The sequence below is a fragment of the Phyllobates terribilis genome, unplaced genomic scaffold (assembly GCF_046119375.1).
Source record: "Phyllobates terribilis strain yellow unplaced genomic scaffold, ASM4611937v1 Scaffold_3__8_contigs__length_932513732, whole genome shotgun sequence".
In the NCBI taxonomy this organism is placed as follows: Eukaryota; Metazoa; Chordata; class Amphibia; order Anura; family Dendrobatidae; genus Phyllobates; species Phyllobates terribilis.
In genome coordinates, this window is record NW_027362763.1 from 762,128,819 (window position 1) to 762,144,754 (window position 15,936).

The 15,936-nt window shown below is 41.5% G+C and overlaps 1 protein-coding gene across 1 annotated transcript in view; it reads right to left on the reverse strand.

The window, feature by feature from the left end:
* LOC141257562 (serine palmitoyltransferase 3-like) overlaps window positions 1-15,936 on the reverse strand; it is a 112,750-nt gene that overhangs the window by 81,535 nt on the left and 15,279 nt on the right. Inside the window, exons 2-4 of the mRNA XM_073672215.1 lie at window positions 4,531-4,719; window positions 2,388-2,542; window positions 1,103-1,251 (exon numbers count right to left, since the gene is read on the reverse strand). Coding sequence (XP_073528316.1) covers window positions 1,103-1,251; window positions 2,388-2,542; window positions 4,531-4,719 — 493 coding nt within the window. The remainder of the gene's footprint in view (window positions 1-1,102; window positions 1,252-2,387; window positions 2,543-4,530; window positions 4,720-15,936) is intronic.

Here is a 15,936-nt window from a genome sequence, read left to right on the forward strand (position 1 = left end):
GTGAGACGCAAAAAAGGTGAACAGATGGACTCTACATGCCTGGTTCCCACCATGAAGCATGGAGGAGGAGGTGTGGGGGTGCTTTGCTGGTGACTCTGTTGAGGATTTATTCAAAATTGAAGGCATACTGAACCAGCATGGCTACAACAGCATCTTGCAGCGGCATGCTATTCCATCCGGTTTGCATTTAGTTGGACCATCATTTATTTTTCAACAGGACAATGAGCTCAAACACACCTCCAGGCTGTGTAAGGGCTATTTGACCATGAAGGAGAGTGATGGGGTGCTACGCCAGATGACCTGGCCTCCACAGTCACCAGACCTGAACCATATCGAGATGGTTTAGGGTGAGCTGGACCGCAGAGTGAAGGCAAAAGGGCCAACAAGTGCTAAGCATTTCTGGGAACTCCTTCAAGATTGTTGGAAGACCATTTCCGGTGACTACCTCTTGAAGCTCATCAAGAGAATGCCAAGAGTGTACAAAGCAGTCATCAAAGCAAAAGGTGGCTACTTTGAAGAACCTAGAATATAAGACATATTTTCAGTTGTTTCACACTTTTTTGTTAAGTATATAATTCCACATGTGTTAATTCATAGTTTTGATGCCTTCAGTGTGAATGTAAAATTTTCATAGTCATGAAAATACAGAAAAATCTTTAAATGAGAAGGTGTGTCCAAACTTTTGGTCTGTACTGTATATACACAGATTTAGTAAAAAAAAAAAAAAATCTTCATGGGATGCACATGAAGATTGTAAGTTGATGATTATGTGAGAAACATGAAAAGGAGAACAATTTAGAAGGTCCTAATATGGAGAATATGTGTGGTGAGGTACCGGGAAATTAAGGCAGATGTGTTTGGAAAGGACAGGTTGTGGACAGCCTTGTATATCATTAGTCTTAAAATTAATTTAGTAGGCAATGGTTAGCCTGTAAAGGATGATCAGAGAGATGGCAGAGGAAAGAAGGGGAAGGTGGTTTTACTGGGCAGTGGAATAGAGTATGGATTGGAGAGGCACAAGGTTTTTAGAGGCATGATGTTGTAGTAATAACAATAACCTCCTTGGCCGACAGATCATTAGTCATTATAACACCCAACTTACCCATTTCTTGCCTCGTACTACAGACTCCACCACCATATCTCTCCAGCGCATTCTTCACACTTTCCAGTGATTCTTCATCGTTTTCTGCAAACCCCAGATAGTTGTACGATCCCATATTTATAACATCCTTAATGACTTTTCCGGTATATCTATTATTATGAAAAAAATATATTTCTTTATTGCCACAATCTATTCCTTATAAAATATATCTAGCTCTTGGTAAGGCACCTCTTCACTAAATATCAAATCTAGTGCATTTGACTTCAAATGTGAGCTTCCCCAAACCTTTTTCTACTGGGGCCACACGTGACTGAACTTGAGGATGGGCTTCATCAGTGGATGAAACATGTACCACAAATAGCAAAATCGCTCAATTTATCTGTCAATTTGTCTACTGAACACAGTATAAAATGAATATAAACTGAAAAAGGGTAAATTATGTTCCTGAACCAGAGAAAGGGTGATGCGGAATGCTGTATAATCCCTTACCTCAAAACGGACACCTAACATGCACCTAGTCCACAACTAAAGGTGTCCATACACTTGAGATAGCTGTTGATTAAACTTGTGAAAGCGTTCATCAGTTTTCAGAGGAGAGATCGGAGAAAGCAGCAGCAAGTAGACACATCTGCCGGTTGCTCATCTCCCCCCGAGGTCAAAAGGATCTCCTGTTTAAGTTCAAACTACCTGATACTTCTTGCCCTCAACCACATAAACTGGTTGGTCACTCCTGCTTAAATGTTGGAGATCATCTGACTTTAATATTTATTGAAGCTTTTACGTGGCAGCTCACCAGTGAGTCACAGCTCAAGAAGTATTAGTCTTAGAGAAGAAAGCCATATCTTTTGTGGACTCCTGATATACATCATTTAGCTCCTGTCTGAACATTATGACCCGTTGCTCATATGAAGTCAAGTTTCTACAGCGTTGTACATAGATTGCCATTATTCACACAATGATCCCAGGAGTCTATAGGACTCACAATTCAAGTGTCTTTCTCATTCACCTACACTATGCTGAATTTCTTAAGAAGCCAACAATTCAAGTTTCTTTCTCACTCACCTACACTATGCTGAATTTCTTAAGAAACCAATCAACCTATTAATATGCTTTTGTAATGTAGTGGAAGAACGCAAACACGGATGTATCATAAAAACTATATATAAATCCTGTACTTGGCTAGATTTGAATCCAGGGTTCCCAGTTTTAATCACTGAGCCACCATGCTGCATAATGGATTCATTTCTTCGGCTTAGATGTCAGTTAAATGTCAGAAGGAAATCACCTGTAGGACCAGTTGTAGTCATCAGTCACTCGCTCCATCAGATCAAACTGAGGTCCAGGGACACTGCAGATGGGGCGGTTCCAGTTGTCTCGGACCCGCATATAAAGATTTCTTGTGTAGAAATTTTCAAAGTCTTGATAAAGAGGCACAAAATTCTACAATTGTGGAATAGAGGATCATGAACTAGCTTAACTTCTTTTTTTTTTTAAAACAAAAGCTAATCGTAATTTACAACATTTGATAGGATTGCATATTGTTCATATATTTTACCAATTGTGAGGGACAAAAAAAATTTAATTGAGTGGAAAGTATTTAAGCAGAGGTCATTTTAATTTATATATCCTACATACTGTATAGAGAAAGGTTTTCTCTTGATTAGTGTTCAAAAACTTTTAATCTAGTATATAACTCACCTACAGCTTATTTTTCGATTAATTAGTGTAGGAAATCATGGAGAAATCCAATAATAAAAAAGGACAATTCTGGAGCATATCAATACCTTAATGGGAATCTGTCACCCTTTTGAGGTTTTTAAGCCAATATGGGAATAGGTTGTATACAGTACAGGTGAAATTAGTCCTACCTGTATGCCTCCTGGATGTGGCCTTGTTAAGTAAAAACCATCTTTGATATGATCGATCTTCCAGGCTATGGGGCGTAGGCTGCCGGAACAGAAGACTGCCGGAATAGAAGACTGCCTCCAATCTTCATTATACAAGATTTCTCCTCACCTTCTTCAGCTCTCTCTTTCGAGTCATGTTCCGCCCTTCTGTGGGCGCTGCCTTCAATTTTGATGTGCGCGGGTGCTGGAGAGTCAATGTAACTTCCGGTCCCAGTGACCTCCGGAGCACAAAAGGCGAGTTCCCCACATTGTAGAGAAGCGATGGCAGGCAGAATGCGCAGGCGCGGGATTTCCGGACTCGCCCATGACACGAAAGGGACGTCTGAAGACAAGGGGAGGAGAAAACCTGTATAGTGAAGACCGGAGGCAGTCTTATATTCTGTCAGCCTACGCCTCATAGCCTGGGAGATCGAAGGTATAAAAGCTGATTTTTACTTAACAAGGCCACATCCAGGAAGCCTACAGGTAGGACTAATTTGACCTGTATACAACCTGTATGCTCATACTATTAACTCTAAAACCTCAAAAGGCTAACAGATTCCCTTTAAATATAGTCAAATTATCAAAATTTCAGTTGTTCAATTCAGTTTTTCATTCGATAAAGCTGTTCGAGATGAAACAGAAGCCCTCACCAACATCTGTAAAGTTTTGGACATCACTAGTATAGATGGACCACATTGCCTTGATCTTAATGACACTTTGGATATTTGGAATTGTCCCTTAGGCTCCAATGAGACATTGATTTTTCATCTGTGTCATCTAAATGGCGTCTGGCTTTTAATATTTAATGGGTAGGAGAAACATAGAAACACAAATTTATTTTTTTTTTGCATTCAAGAAAAAGTGATGGCAAACTGATGGTAAAAACGGACACATGGATCAAAAATAGATGAAAATCGGATACAGAACACTGATGAAAAACAGAATTTTTTTTCTCACATGCAAAAAGAAAAAACAAACCAATCTTGTATAATAAAATCTGGATGATAATGTAGTCCATTAACAATGAATTAATAAATGTTTTTAATTTTTTTTAATTCTATTTTCTTAACATAATAATGGGGAGATCATCTTGCCAGCATTACAGATACAGCTTCCACATGGGAAATAGAAAATAGTCAGCAGACACTTATTAACTTCTATAGAAGAGTTTTCGAAGCATGCCCCTTGACCCATGTGGAGGCCATTGTTCAGCTGTGACCATCAACTATTGTTAACTATGGATCCTGTATTACTCCTTTTATTTGATAATGCCGAAAAGTCTCATGAACGAACCCAAACATAAGTGAAAAACCATTTAACGTTACGTTTTTTTTTTTTTGTTTTGTTTTTTACACCAGAGATGAAGCTTGTGTCTCTCGATTGCCATTAATGTAAATTCGTAAGGTGATCACAATAAGAAAATGGATACCGGTATTTTGCATAACATTCTTATTTGGATAAGACATTGTCCAGGATTTGCTCAATATTTCATATAGAAAGCAGGTTACCAATCTCTGACATTGTGCAGCCAAGTCTTACTTTTTGTTCTTCCCGTTCCTCAGCCATGTGACATTTCTCCAATCCCCACGCTCTCATGAAATCCCGTAGGTAGCCAAACAATGTCACAACACCATAACCAATGTAGGTCAGTACTGCAACATAGAGGGGAGCTTCTTCAAAGGATTCTTTGAACTCTTTCTTATAAAGTTTACTATTTGCAGTTCCATTCTGTAAAAAAATGAAAATTTGCTTAAAATATCTGGGATGAGCGCATTCTGGAAAAGTTGTCCAATAGAAACCATGAGATTGCCATATATATTAAAAGGTTTTTACAAAGTTTTCAATATTAATAGGCATTGCCAAAGGATATCTCCAGCAGTTTTGTAGAGAATAAATAGAGCAAAAGTGCAAAAGCTCAATCTCTGCTCCATTCAGATGTGGAGCCCTGTTCTCTGGATCGATGAGGTCCCAGCAGTTAGACATTCAGGACAGGGGATAACTTACTGATTGCTATCAATAGGGGAAAATTTACAAACCCTTTAATAAGAAAGGCAATTATGGTTAGGCTCTAGTACGAATGGCCTTACACAATACTTTGATATGCGTTACTGTATAAAAAAAGCATACACAGTTTATTTTCTTATAGATCCTGTATGAATGTGAAGAAACAAGACCCATATAATAAAAAAAAAAAAAGTTATTTTCCATAGAATAGAGTATGTCAAAGGTATTATAGAATTGTAGAGGGGTTGGGGAGGCATATACTGAGTAATATAGTATCAACAAAGCCAAAGGCATCGTGTGTTGAAGGACATGCTGCCGTACATGCTGAGTTTTTCATGCAAAAGACACTTCATGAAAAGGCCGGCGGTGTTCTTTTGGGAAGCGTTTTTTCTTTTTAGAACCTCACTGGTTCTGGTATGTAAGCAGAGCACCAGATAGAGCGCCGCCCCACAGGCTGCCCCGAAGCACGAGCATATCATTATCTTCAAACTGAAAGTAAAGATTACATAAGAACCACAGGATGGATTTCATCAACCAAGGTATCATTTTTATCAGTGTAATGTCGCCCACCTGACAGTGTATGTAGTTTACTCAGGACAATCCTGCTGACAGGTGCGCTTTAATATGTTGACTACACATTCTACCAGGTGAGCTAATCACACATTCCCCTTGACCTGTGGATGACAGGTATGAACTATATAAGGGAGAAATGCCACTGTATCAAGTGTGACTTGACAAAACCACAGCCAGGACACCATGGCTCCATAAAGAGTGACACAGATTTGGATTTAATAATAATTTTTATTTTTATAGCGCCAACATATTCCACAGCACTTTACAATTTTAGGGGGGACTTATACAAACAATACAGAATAAGCATATCTCATATCAAAAGGAGTGAGGGCCCTGCTCGCAAGCTTACAGTCTATGAGGAAATGGGGGAGACACAAAAGATAAAATGTACATATATTGTATAATGCAGCCTTGATATGCTAAATAGGATTAATAATAATACATGGACTGGTCGCCAGCCAGTACGTGTACAGTCCTGACCGAGGCTATTAAGTGCATGGATGGTATGAACCTGACATTGAAGAAGATTTTAATATGGGGGAAAACTGGGACGGACAGATAGTGTGTTAAGGCGATACGCCAGTCTAAAGAAATGGGTTTTTAGGGTCCGCTTGAAACTGTGGGTATTGGGAGTTAATTGAACTATCCTGGGTAGTGCATTCCAAAGAATTGGCGCAGCATGCGAGAAATCTTGGAGACGGGAGTGGGAAGTTCGGATTATGGAGGATTTTAGTTTTAAGTCATTGGCAGAACGGAGGGCGCGTGTAGGGTGGTAGACTGAGACAAGGGAGGAGATGTAAGGGGGTACTGAAGCATGGAGCGCTTTGGGGGTAGGCGTGATAAGTTTAAATTGAACTCTATATTAGATGGGCAACCAATGCAATGACTGGCACAGGGAAGAGGCATCGTTGTAGTGGTTGGCGAGGAAATGATCCTGGCTGCTGCGTTAAGGATGGATTGGAGAGGGGAGAGTTTAGTAAGAGGGAGACCGATTAGTAGAGAGTTGCAATAGTCGAGACGAGAATGAATAAGAGCTACAGTAAGAGTTTTTGCCCAATCAAAGGTGAGAAAAGTCCTGATTCTTGAGATGTTTTTGAGGTGTAGATGACATCAACGAGCGAGTGATTTGATGTGAGGAGTGGAGGAAATATTTGTATCAAAAATGACCCCAAGACAGCGGGCTTGTTGCTGGGGAGTAAAGGTTGAGCCACAAACGGAAATGGCAATATCGGGGACAGGTAGGTTAGTGGAGGGAGGAAATACGAGTAGTTCAGTTTTTGACAGATTCAGTTTTAGACAGAGAGAGGACATAATGTTAGATACAGCAGAAAGACAATCACTGGTCTTTTGTAGTAATGCAGGGGTGATGTCCGGAGCAGAGGTGTATAATTGGGTGTCATCAGCATAGAGATGGTACGGAAAACCGAATCTGCTGATTGTGTGTCCAATAGGAGCGGTGTATAAGGAGAAAAAAAAAGGGGGCCTAGGACTGATCCTTGAGGAACTCCGACAGTAAGGGGAAGGAGAGAGGAGGAGGAGCCGGCAAAAGACACAGAAGGAGCAGTCAGAGAGATAGGAGGAGAACCAGGAGAGAACAGTGTCCTTGAGGCCTATAGAACGGAGCATAGTGAGGAGGAGCTGGTGATCCACAGTGTCAAATGCGGCAGAGAGATTCAGGAGAATCAGCAGGGAGTAGTGACCATTAGATTTAGCTGTTAGTAGATCATTAGAGACTTTAGTGAGGGCAGTTTCAGTAGACTGTAAGTGCGGAAACCAGATTGTAAAGGGTCAATAAGAGAGTTGTCTGAGAGATAGCGGATTAGACGGGAATGGACCAGGCGTTCCAGGATTTTACAGAATGCCAGCTTAAAGCGCACCTGTCAGCAGGATTGTGCTCAGTAAAACTACATACCATTACACTGATTAATATGATACTTTGATGAAATCCGTGCTGTGGTTCTTGTGTAATCTTTACTTTCAGTTTGGAGATACCGTATTTTGCGGACTATAAGACGCACTTTTTTTCCTCCAATTTTGGAGGAAAGTGGGGGGTGAGTCTTATAGTCGAAATACTATATTATTGTATGGCCCCATGGTGGTGGGTGTGGGAGAGCGGCAGCGGGGGATCAGCGGGGCACAGGAGGCCCCAGCCGCCTGCTGCAGCCTAGCTGTGCCCGCTACTAAAGAAAATGAATATTCCCTGCTCCCCACGCCCATGGGCATGGAGAGCAATGAATATTCATTTCTCTTAATAGCCGGCACACTGGAGCCGCAGCACGGCTCCTGCAGCCGGCGGTCTGTGTGCCCGCTATTAAAGCTCATGAATATTCGCTACAACCCACTCCCATGGGTTGTAGTGAATATCCGTGGTCTTTAATAGCAGGCACACAGACTGCCGGCTGCAGGAGCCGGGCTGCGGTACAGTGCGCCGGCTATTGAACAGACAGAATGGTCACTGCTCCCCACGCACAGAGTCCCGGCGTGGGGAGCAGTGACTATTCCAGCACAGCATCTCACACTGTGTGAGGGCGCATGGCAGGGACGCCATGCGCGCCCTGCCATGCGCGGCTCACACAGTGAGAGTGTCGGCAGCAGAGCAGGACAGCGATGGAGGAGAGAGAGGAGGTGAGTATGAGTAGGAGTGTTTATTTTTTTTTTTGTAGGCAGCGTGATGGGGGCTCAGAGGGGTGCCATGCATACCAGGATGGGGGCTCAGAAGGTGCCATGCATATCAGGATGGGGGCTCAGAAGGTGCCATGTATACCAGGATGGGGGCTCAGAAGGTGCCATACATACCAGGATGGGGGCTCAAGGGGTGCCATGCATACCAGGATGGGGGCTCAAAGGGTACCATGCATACCAGGATGGGGGCTCAAAGGGTGCCATGCATACCAAGATGGGGTATAAAGGGGTGTCATGCATACCAGGATGGGGGATAAAGGGGTGCCATACATACCAGGATGGAGGATATTAACAGAATTGGGGGACATTACCCCAATACCAGTGTCAGCAGCAGACCCCCTCCCCCATAACAGGGCATCATGACCACATTTTTTGCTTACATTTTTTTTTCCTATTTTCCTCCTTTAAAACCTAGGTGCGTCTTACAGTCTGAAAAATACGGTAATGATATGACTGTGCCTTCACTTACCTGCCTCCTATTTTACATAATGCATCTAGTAGTGCGGGGCTAGGTAAAATAGGGGGCAGGTAAGTTAAGGCACAGTGAGCTGTCATAAGAGCATACAGATGAATATGTAAGCAGCGCACCAGATAGAGCGCCCCCCCACAGGCCCACCCCAAAGCAAGAGCATATCATTATCTCCAAACTGAAAGTAAAGCTTACCGAATAACCACAGGATGGATTTCATCAAACAAGGTATCATATTAATCAGTGTAATGTTGCCCACCTGGCAGTGTATGTGGTTTACTGAGAACAATCCTGCTGACAGGTGCGTTTTAAGGGACCACTGCCTTGGCTGGAAGAATATTGATCTGCTCCATTGACTATGACAGAACCCATGAATACGTTCAGAGAAGCCAGGTTGGGGCCATCCGGTCACCTTGCCCCATTGTGCAGTTTGGGAAAACCAGGTTGGGACCCTCCGGTCATCTGGCCCCATGGATATGTTCGGAGTAGCCAGGCTGGGACCATCAAGTCACCTGGCCATGTGCCTCAATGAACTGTCAGCCTCATAAGCTTGTTGTTACCTCTTCTCTGTGGGTGCCTGCCAAAAGTGAGGTGCCACTGGTGGGGGTAGTCAGCTCTTGAAGCCCGCAGTCACAGCTGCTCTAATCCTGGCGAGTCAGCGGAAGGGGGAGACTCTGTAATTTTGCACAATCTTGGGTATTTTGCTAGAACTGTTCTATATGTTATTATCTGTTGGTTCAATACTGTATTGCCATGCTGTTCTACTCTCACCCTGTGCTGTCTGAGTAGCATTATGCCCATGGGAAGTGGAGAAGGGGCGTTCAGTGGGATGAGCCCTGGTCCATGCGGTCTCGGGCCAGCGGACGAGAGCACCCACTAAACCCTGTGTCTCCACACTATGCAAGTTCATTTTTTTAGTTTTTTTTAGCGCTTTTTCGTGCAGGTTCCAGGCAGAATTCGCCAGAAAAAGATGCTATGTGCACACATCATTCTGGTATACTCCCACAGGACTGGGAAAATTCACAGTTCCAAAAACTGGATTTTGGTGCCAGAGTGCAGTAGTTTTTTTTATGCATGAAATTTCGGGGATACATCTGTGGCATATGTTGACAGGCTGTGAATTTCAAATCCTCAATGCCAGTGTATTCACACTGTAGATTTCAGAAAATCTCACCCATTATGCTTTTAATGTAATTCTCAGCGGATTTGTTGCATGCAGTTCTGGGACAGAAAACTGGTGCGTATGGGAACATACCCTTAATGTCATTTTGGGCTGTAGGAAACTAAAGTCATCATCAATTCAAATTTGTTTGTCCATTGCATTAGATTCACATCATTGCAGGGTAGAAATGTAATTTCCGATAATCCTTTTGTTCCTTTCTATGAGTGAACAAGCGCGTGTGATTGTGATTACAACATTATAATTGATTGCACAACATGTGACATAATTACAGGGAAAGAAGGTTGGGTTCTTCACATTGAGTCATGACTACTGATGATGCACTGACATTGTCTGCTATTGGTGCTATGTGGGCAGAGCTGAGAAGCATTTTTCCATAATACTATGGGTATATTCTTTATTTCCATGTATTTTTGGATACAATGGATTTGCTCCTTTCTACCTTTAAAAGGGTGAATTATAATTAGTATTCTTTTGAATATTGAATTATTAAATAAGAGTATACTACCTGAAAGGGTTTTTTAAGAATTACAGTGATTGCCTATACAAGTTGTGATAGAGATTTATTTTTTTGGTGGGTGTTGAAAATGTCACCCACAATACTCCTGCTGTAATACACTGTATTTTCTGGTCACAAATCTGCAGCATATTTGCTACATGGGAACAGTTTTCTGAAATGTCATGCACACCTTGCTTATTTTTTCCTTGCAGATTTGAACCACGAGTGGAAAAAAAAAAAACACTAGTAAAAATTACAGTGTGTCAAAAATGCTCATTTTATGCATCAACACTGCAGATTTTATCTGAAGTGTGTGGGTGAGATTTCAGAAAAATGTACAATGCTGGTACCATAATATGCAGTGGATACAGTATATCTGACCCATTTGGATGTACTTCTCTCTACAGCACAGACAGTTTGTGACCAAAGAGTAAAAGTGGGCATGGGCACGCACACGCGCACACACACACACAGCAGTATTATTGTATTTTTCGGACTATAAGACACACCGGACCTTAAGACGCACCTAGGTTTTAGAGGAGGAAAATAAAAAGAAAAAATTAAGCAAAAAATGTGGTCATGATGCCCTGTTATGGGGAAGGGGATCTGCTGCTGACACTGGTATTGGGGTAATGCCCCCCAATTCTGTTAATATCCTCTATCCTGGTATGTATGGTCCCTCCTTCCTGGTATACGTGACCCCTATCCCCATCTTGTTATACGTGGCCCTCAGTCTCATCCTGGTACCCCTCGATTCGCCCCATCCTAGTATGCATGGCACCCTTCGATTCCCCCCATCCTGGTATGCATGGCATCCCTTGATTCCCACATCCTGGTATGCATGGCACCCTCTGAGCCCCATCACACTGCCCACAAAAAAAATAAACAAACAATCATACTCACCTCCTCTCTCCTCCAGTGTTGTGTCTCGCTCTGCTGCCGACACTCTCACTGTGTGAGCCGCGCATGGCATGGCGTGCATGGCGTCCCTGCCATGCACCCTCACACAGTGAAGTGCTGTGCTGGAATAGTCACTGCTCCCCATGCCGGGACTCTGTGACCATTCACTCTCTTTAATAGCCAGCACACTGTACCGCAGCGCGGCTCCTGCTGCGTCCGGAGGTCAGTGTGCCAGCTACTAAAGACCATGGATATTCACTACAACCCATGGGAGTGGGTTGTAGCGAATATTCATGGACTTTAATAGCAGGCACACAGACCACAGAGCTGCAGCAGGAGCCGCGCTGCAGCTACAGTGTGAGCGCTATTAAGGAAAATGAATATTCCCTGCTCTCCACGCCCAAATATTCATTTTCTTTAGTAGCGGGCACAGGGTAGGCTGCAGCAGACTGCTCCTGACTCCAGTGCCCCGCTCATCCCTTGCTGCCGCTCCCCCTTAGCCCCCCCACCACCCACAGCCAAACATATGTTCGGACTATAAGACACACACCCGCACTTTGCTCCAAAATTTTGGAGGAAAAAAGTGCATCTTATAGTCCGAAAAATACGGTTTATCAGACAATAGCGACAGTTACATATCTCAATGTGTTCCAGTCAGTCAGTTGTGGGCTCCAACGCAAAATCTCCAACAGGGACCCCAACTATCACAGGACTTGAAAGGGAATCTGTCAGTAGGATCATCCCTCCTAAGCAGTCTATATGGGCATATACGTCATAGGAAGCTGAATAAATTTATTAAAGAAATTAAAGCAAACCTGTCATCAGGATTTTGCTAAGTAAACTACAGCATTGTTAGGTTGGGGTTGTTACACTGATTAAAATTATACCAGAGTTGAAGAAATCTATCTTGTGGTTGTTGTTTAAACAGAGTTTGAAGTTTTGAGTAAATGAGATGCTTGTGCTCTGGGGCGGGACTGGGGCGGGGCTTTTTTTGGTGCTCTGGTCTCATTGTCATCACTCTGAGGGCACAGCACCAAAAAAAAAGACGCACTCACAGTCCCGCCCTGGAGAACGGGCGTCTCATTAACTCAAAACTGCAAACTCCGAAAGATGGATTTCTTCAACTCTGGTATCATTTTAATCAGTGTAACAACCAAAATCTAAAAATGCTGTCGTTTACTTAGCAAAATCCTGATGACAGGTTTCCTTTAAGAAGAAAAAAAAAAAAACACAAAAGTTCAAATCACCCCCTTTTTGCTCCATTCAAAAGCAAACAAACAAAAATATACAGATACTGTATTTGGTATCGCTGCGTTCAGAAATGGCCTATCAAAATATAAACTAAAATTAATCCGATCGGTAAACAACGCAATGAGAAAAAAACAAACACCAGAATTAATTTTTTTTGGACACCATTGCAATAAAATGTAATAACAAGCGATCAAAACATTGTATTTACCTCAAAATAGTATCAATAAAGATGTCAATTCGATGTGCAAAAAATAAGCCCTCACCCAGCCCCAGGTCCCGAAAAATGGAGACGCTACGGGTCTCGGAAAATGGCGATTTTTCTTTTTCTTACAAATTTTGAATTTTTTTTTTCACCACTTAAATAAAAAAGAACCTATACAATACATGATTGGTATCTGCATATTCATACTGACCTGGGGAATCATAATGGCAGGTCAGTTTTAGCATTTAATGAACATGGTAAATAAAAAAAAACATTGTGGAATTGCACTTTTTTTTGGCAATTTCACCGCACTTGGAATCTTTTTCCTGTTTTTCAGTACGCTATGTGATTGGATCAATGGTGTCATTCAAAAGTACAGCTTGTCCAGCAAAAAAACAAGCCCGTACATGGCCATATTGACGGAAAAAAAAGAAAAAAAAAAAAAAGTTATGGCTCTGGGAAGGAGGGGAGCAAAAAACGAAACCGCAAAAGCAGAAAGTCACAAGGTGGTGAAGGGGTTAATAGCACTGGACGTCTCACATTAGCCATTGAGACCTATTAAGCTGTTTGAGGCTCTAGGGCCTGGGTGTGACTGCAATCACTGCACTCACTATAGTTACACCTCTGGTACCAGCAGAAAGGAACCCCCCAAATGCAATACGAAACCTCTAGAATTCATCATGGAGTATATATCAGTAGGGCGATCGTAAATGGCTGCACAATCTACAACTGCTTATAACACAGTAGTTTAGATCTGTTCAAGTTGTGGCAACAAAGGCTAGCAGGCAAGAAAAAGCGAGAATACAGTCTCCTCTGTTCACGATAATGTCCATTTACACCAATAACCCACAAATGTGAATTCTGCATTGTGTCTTTGTTTCATCACTAGCCCATCCTAAAGGAAGCATGCCGCAGCGGTTCAATCTCCGTCAGAGTAAATAGTCGCTCCCTACTGGAATTGTTTGCACAAAACCGACAGGGAGTGACCTCATGTTACTTGGAGCCACAATGGCACTGGGTCAAAGGCTAACACTCGTTGAGAAAAAAAAAAAAAAATGACAGCTTGTATAACAACCATCTTATATAAAGGGGGTTATCCTTAAAATTGGAGCATTTCCTAAATCTGGAAAATAAAAGGGTTTCATGTTGGAAGCATAAGGCTATGTTCACACATCATGGGGGTTTTTTTCGGCATTTTTTTAAGCAAATTTTCAGTTGCGTTTTGCAGTACCAGCAAAGTCTATGAGGTTCCAGAAATCTCATGCACACATCATGGTTTGTTTTTTTTGTTCAGGATTTTGTGCTTTGCGTGGTTTTTTTGAAAGATAGAGCATTTGACTTCTTTCAGTGTTTTTTCAGCCATTAGAAGTAATGAGTGGTGAACGCATAAAAAATGCCGTTGTGCATAAACCAGAATGAGATTTTTTATTTTATTTTTTTTCACTGAACTTTATGTGCATGCATAACAGAGACAAAAGGACGGTGAAAAAAAATGCTGAAAAAATGCACCAAACAAAAAAGCAAGAAAACAGCAACAAATATCCTGAACAACCTACTGGCTAGAGATCAGTTTTTGATGCAGAAAATGAATGCAGAAAAAAACATGATGTGTGAACATAGCTTAACATGTACCAAACAACTTGGTTCATCTCACAACTGAAGCATAAAGCAAAACGATGGAGGCTCCTTATGACAAAATGTGGCCACTTTTTGCACCACCTGCGCTCTAGAATCTAGATAATGATGCACACAATGCATTAGACAGGTTCCTTGGAATCCATGTTCAAAAAAAATAAGAGTGATATTGGATCCGTGCGTGTAAATTTATGACTATGGAGTAGTCACAACCCTCATCGCCTGACTTGTATAATATGAGCTCATGCATGAGTCAAGTATTTTTCCCTGGATAATCATAGGGTGACTAGGAAGAAAGTAAAATGAAAGTACCGTAGTGTCCAAATGAATGGGATAAAAGTCACTTGATGCTTTATTTAACTCCTTCTTGACAAGTGATATACAGCATACGTCGGGGGCTGTTATGTAGCGGGCTTCAAAGATCATCAGATCTACTATATACTGCACAATACAGCACAAGAGAGCAAACAACTACAGGTTCCAGCCTTCTTGGAGGAATGAAGGAACCGAATAAAAAAGTAAGTTTCAATTAAAAAAAATATATATTATATATATATATACACACACACACACACACACACACACACAGTACAGACCAAAAGTTTGGACACACCTTCTCATTTAAAGATTTTTTTTCTGTATTTTCATGACTATGAGAATTGTACATTCACACTGAAGGCTTCAAAACTATGAATTAACACATGTGGAATTATATACTTAACAAAAAAGTGTGAAACAACTGAAAATATGTCTTATATTCTAGGTTCTTCATGAAAATACAGAAAAATCTTTAAATGAGAAGGCGTGTCCAAACTTTTGATCTGTAATATATATATATATATATATATATATATATATATATATATATATATATATATATATATATATATATACACAAACACACATTCCAAACATTTAAACAGGACCTTTCATCATGAAAATGCAGTCCAGCTTACAGGCGTGGAAGGATTTATAGTTTTGTGAGATAACATTTAGTATTACCTGTCTTTTAATCAGTAATACCGCTGCTCTTTCTGGGATTTTCGGTCCAGTGGGTGGTCCTATCAGTGATTGACAGCTTTCTTTGTTTAAGTGTGCAAAAAGGAGACAACTGTCAATCACTGATGCCCACTGGATTGAAAATCCCAGAAAAAGCAGGAGGTTTCAATAATTAAATCACAGGTTAGACTGAATCTTTTCTCACAAAATTATATATCGATCTACTCCGTTCCACCTGCTCTATAACATGGTGCCTGCAGATTGGTCTACATTTTCGTGGTGAAAAGTTCCCTTTAAGTGCATCATCCCACCTACTACATTTCTCATCAATCTCCGCTATTCTCTCACTTTATTAGGCTGTGTGCCCACGATGCGTTTAAGCTTTTCCGCAGCAGCAATTCTGCTGCAGAAACGCTTAAAAAACGTTTGGTAAAAGGCCTGCCATGTTCCCCAATGATAATCCGCATGTGCTGTGCAAATGCTGCGGAAATTTCCGCTGCTGGTTATCATTGGGGAAAAAAACGCAGCACAACCAATTATTTTGTGGAAGC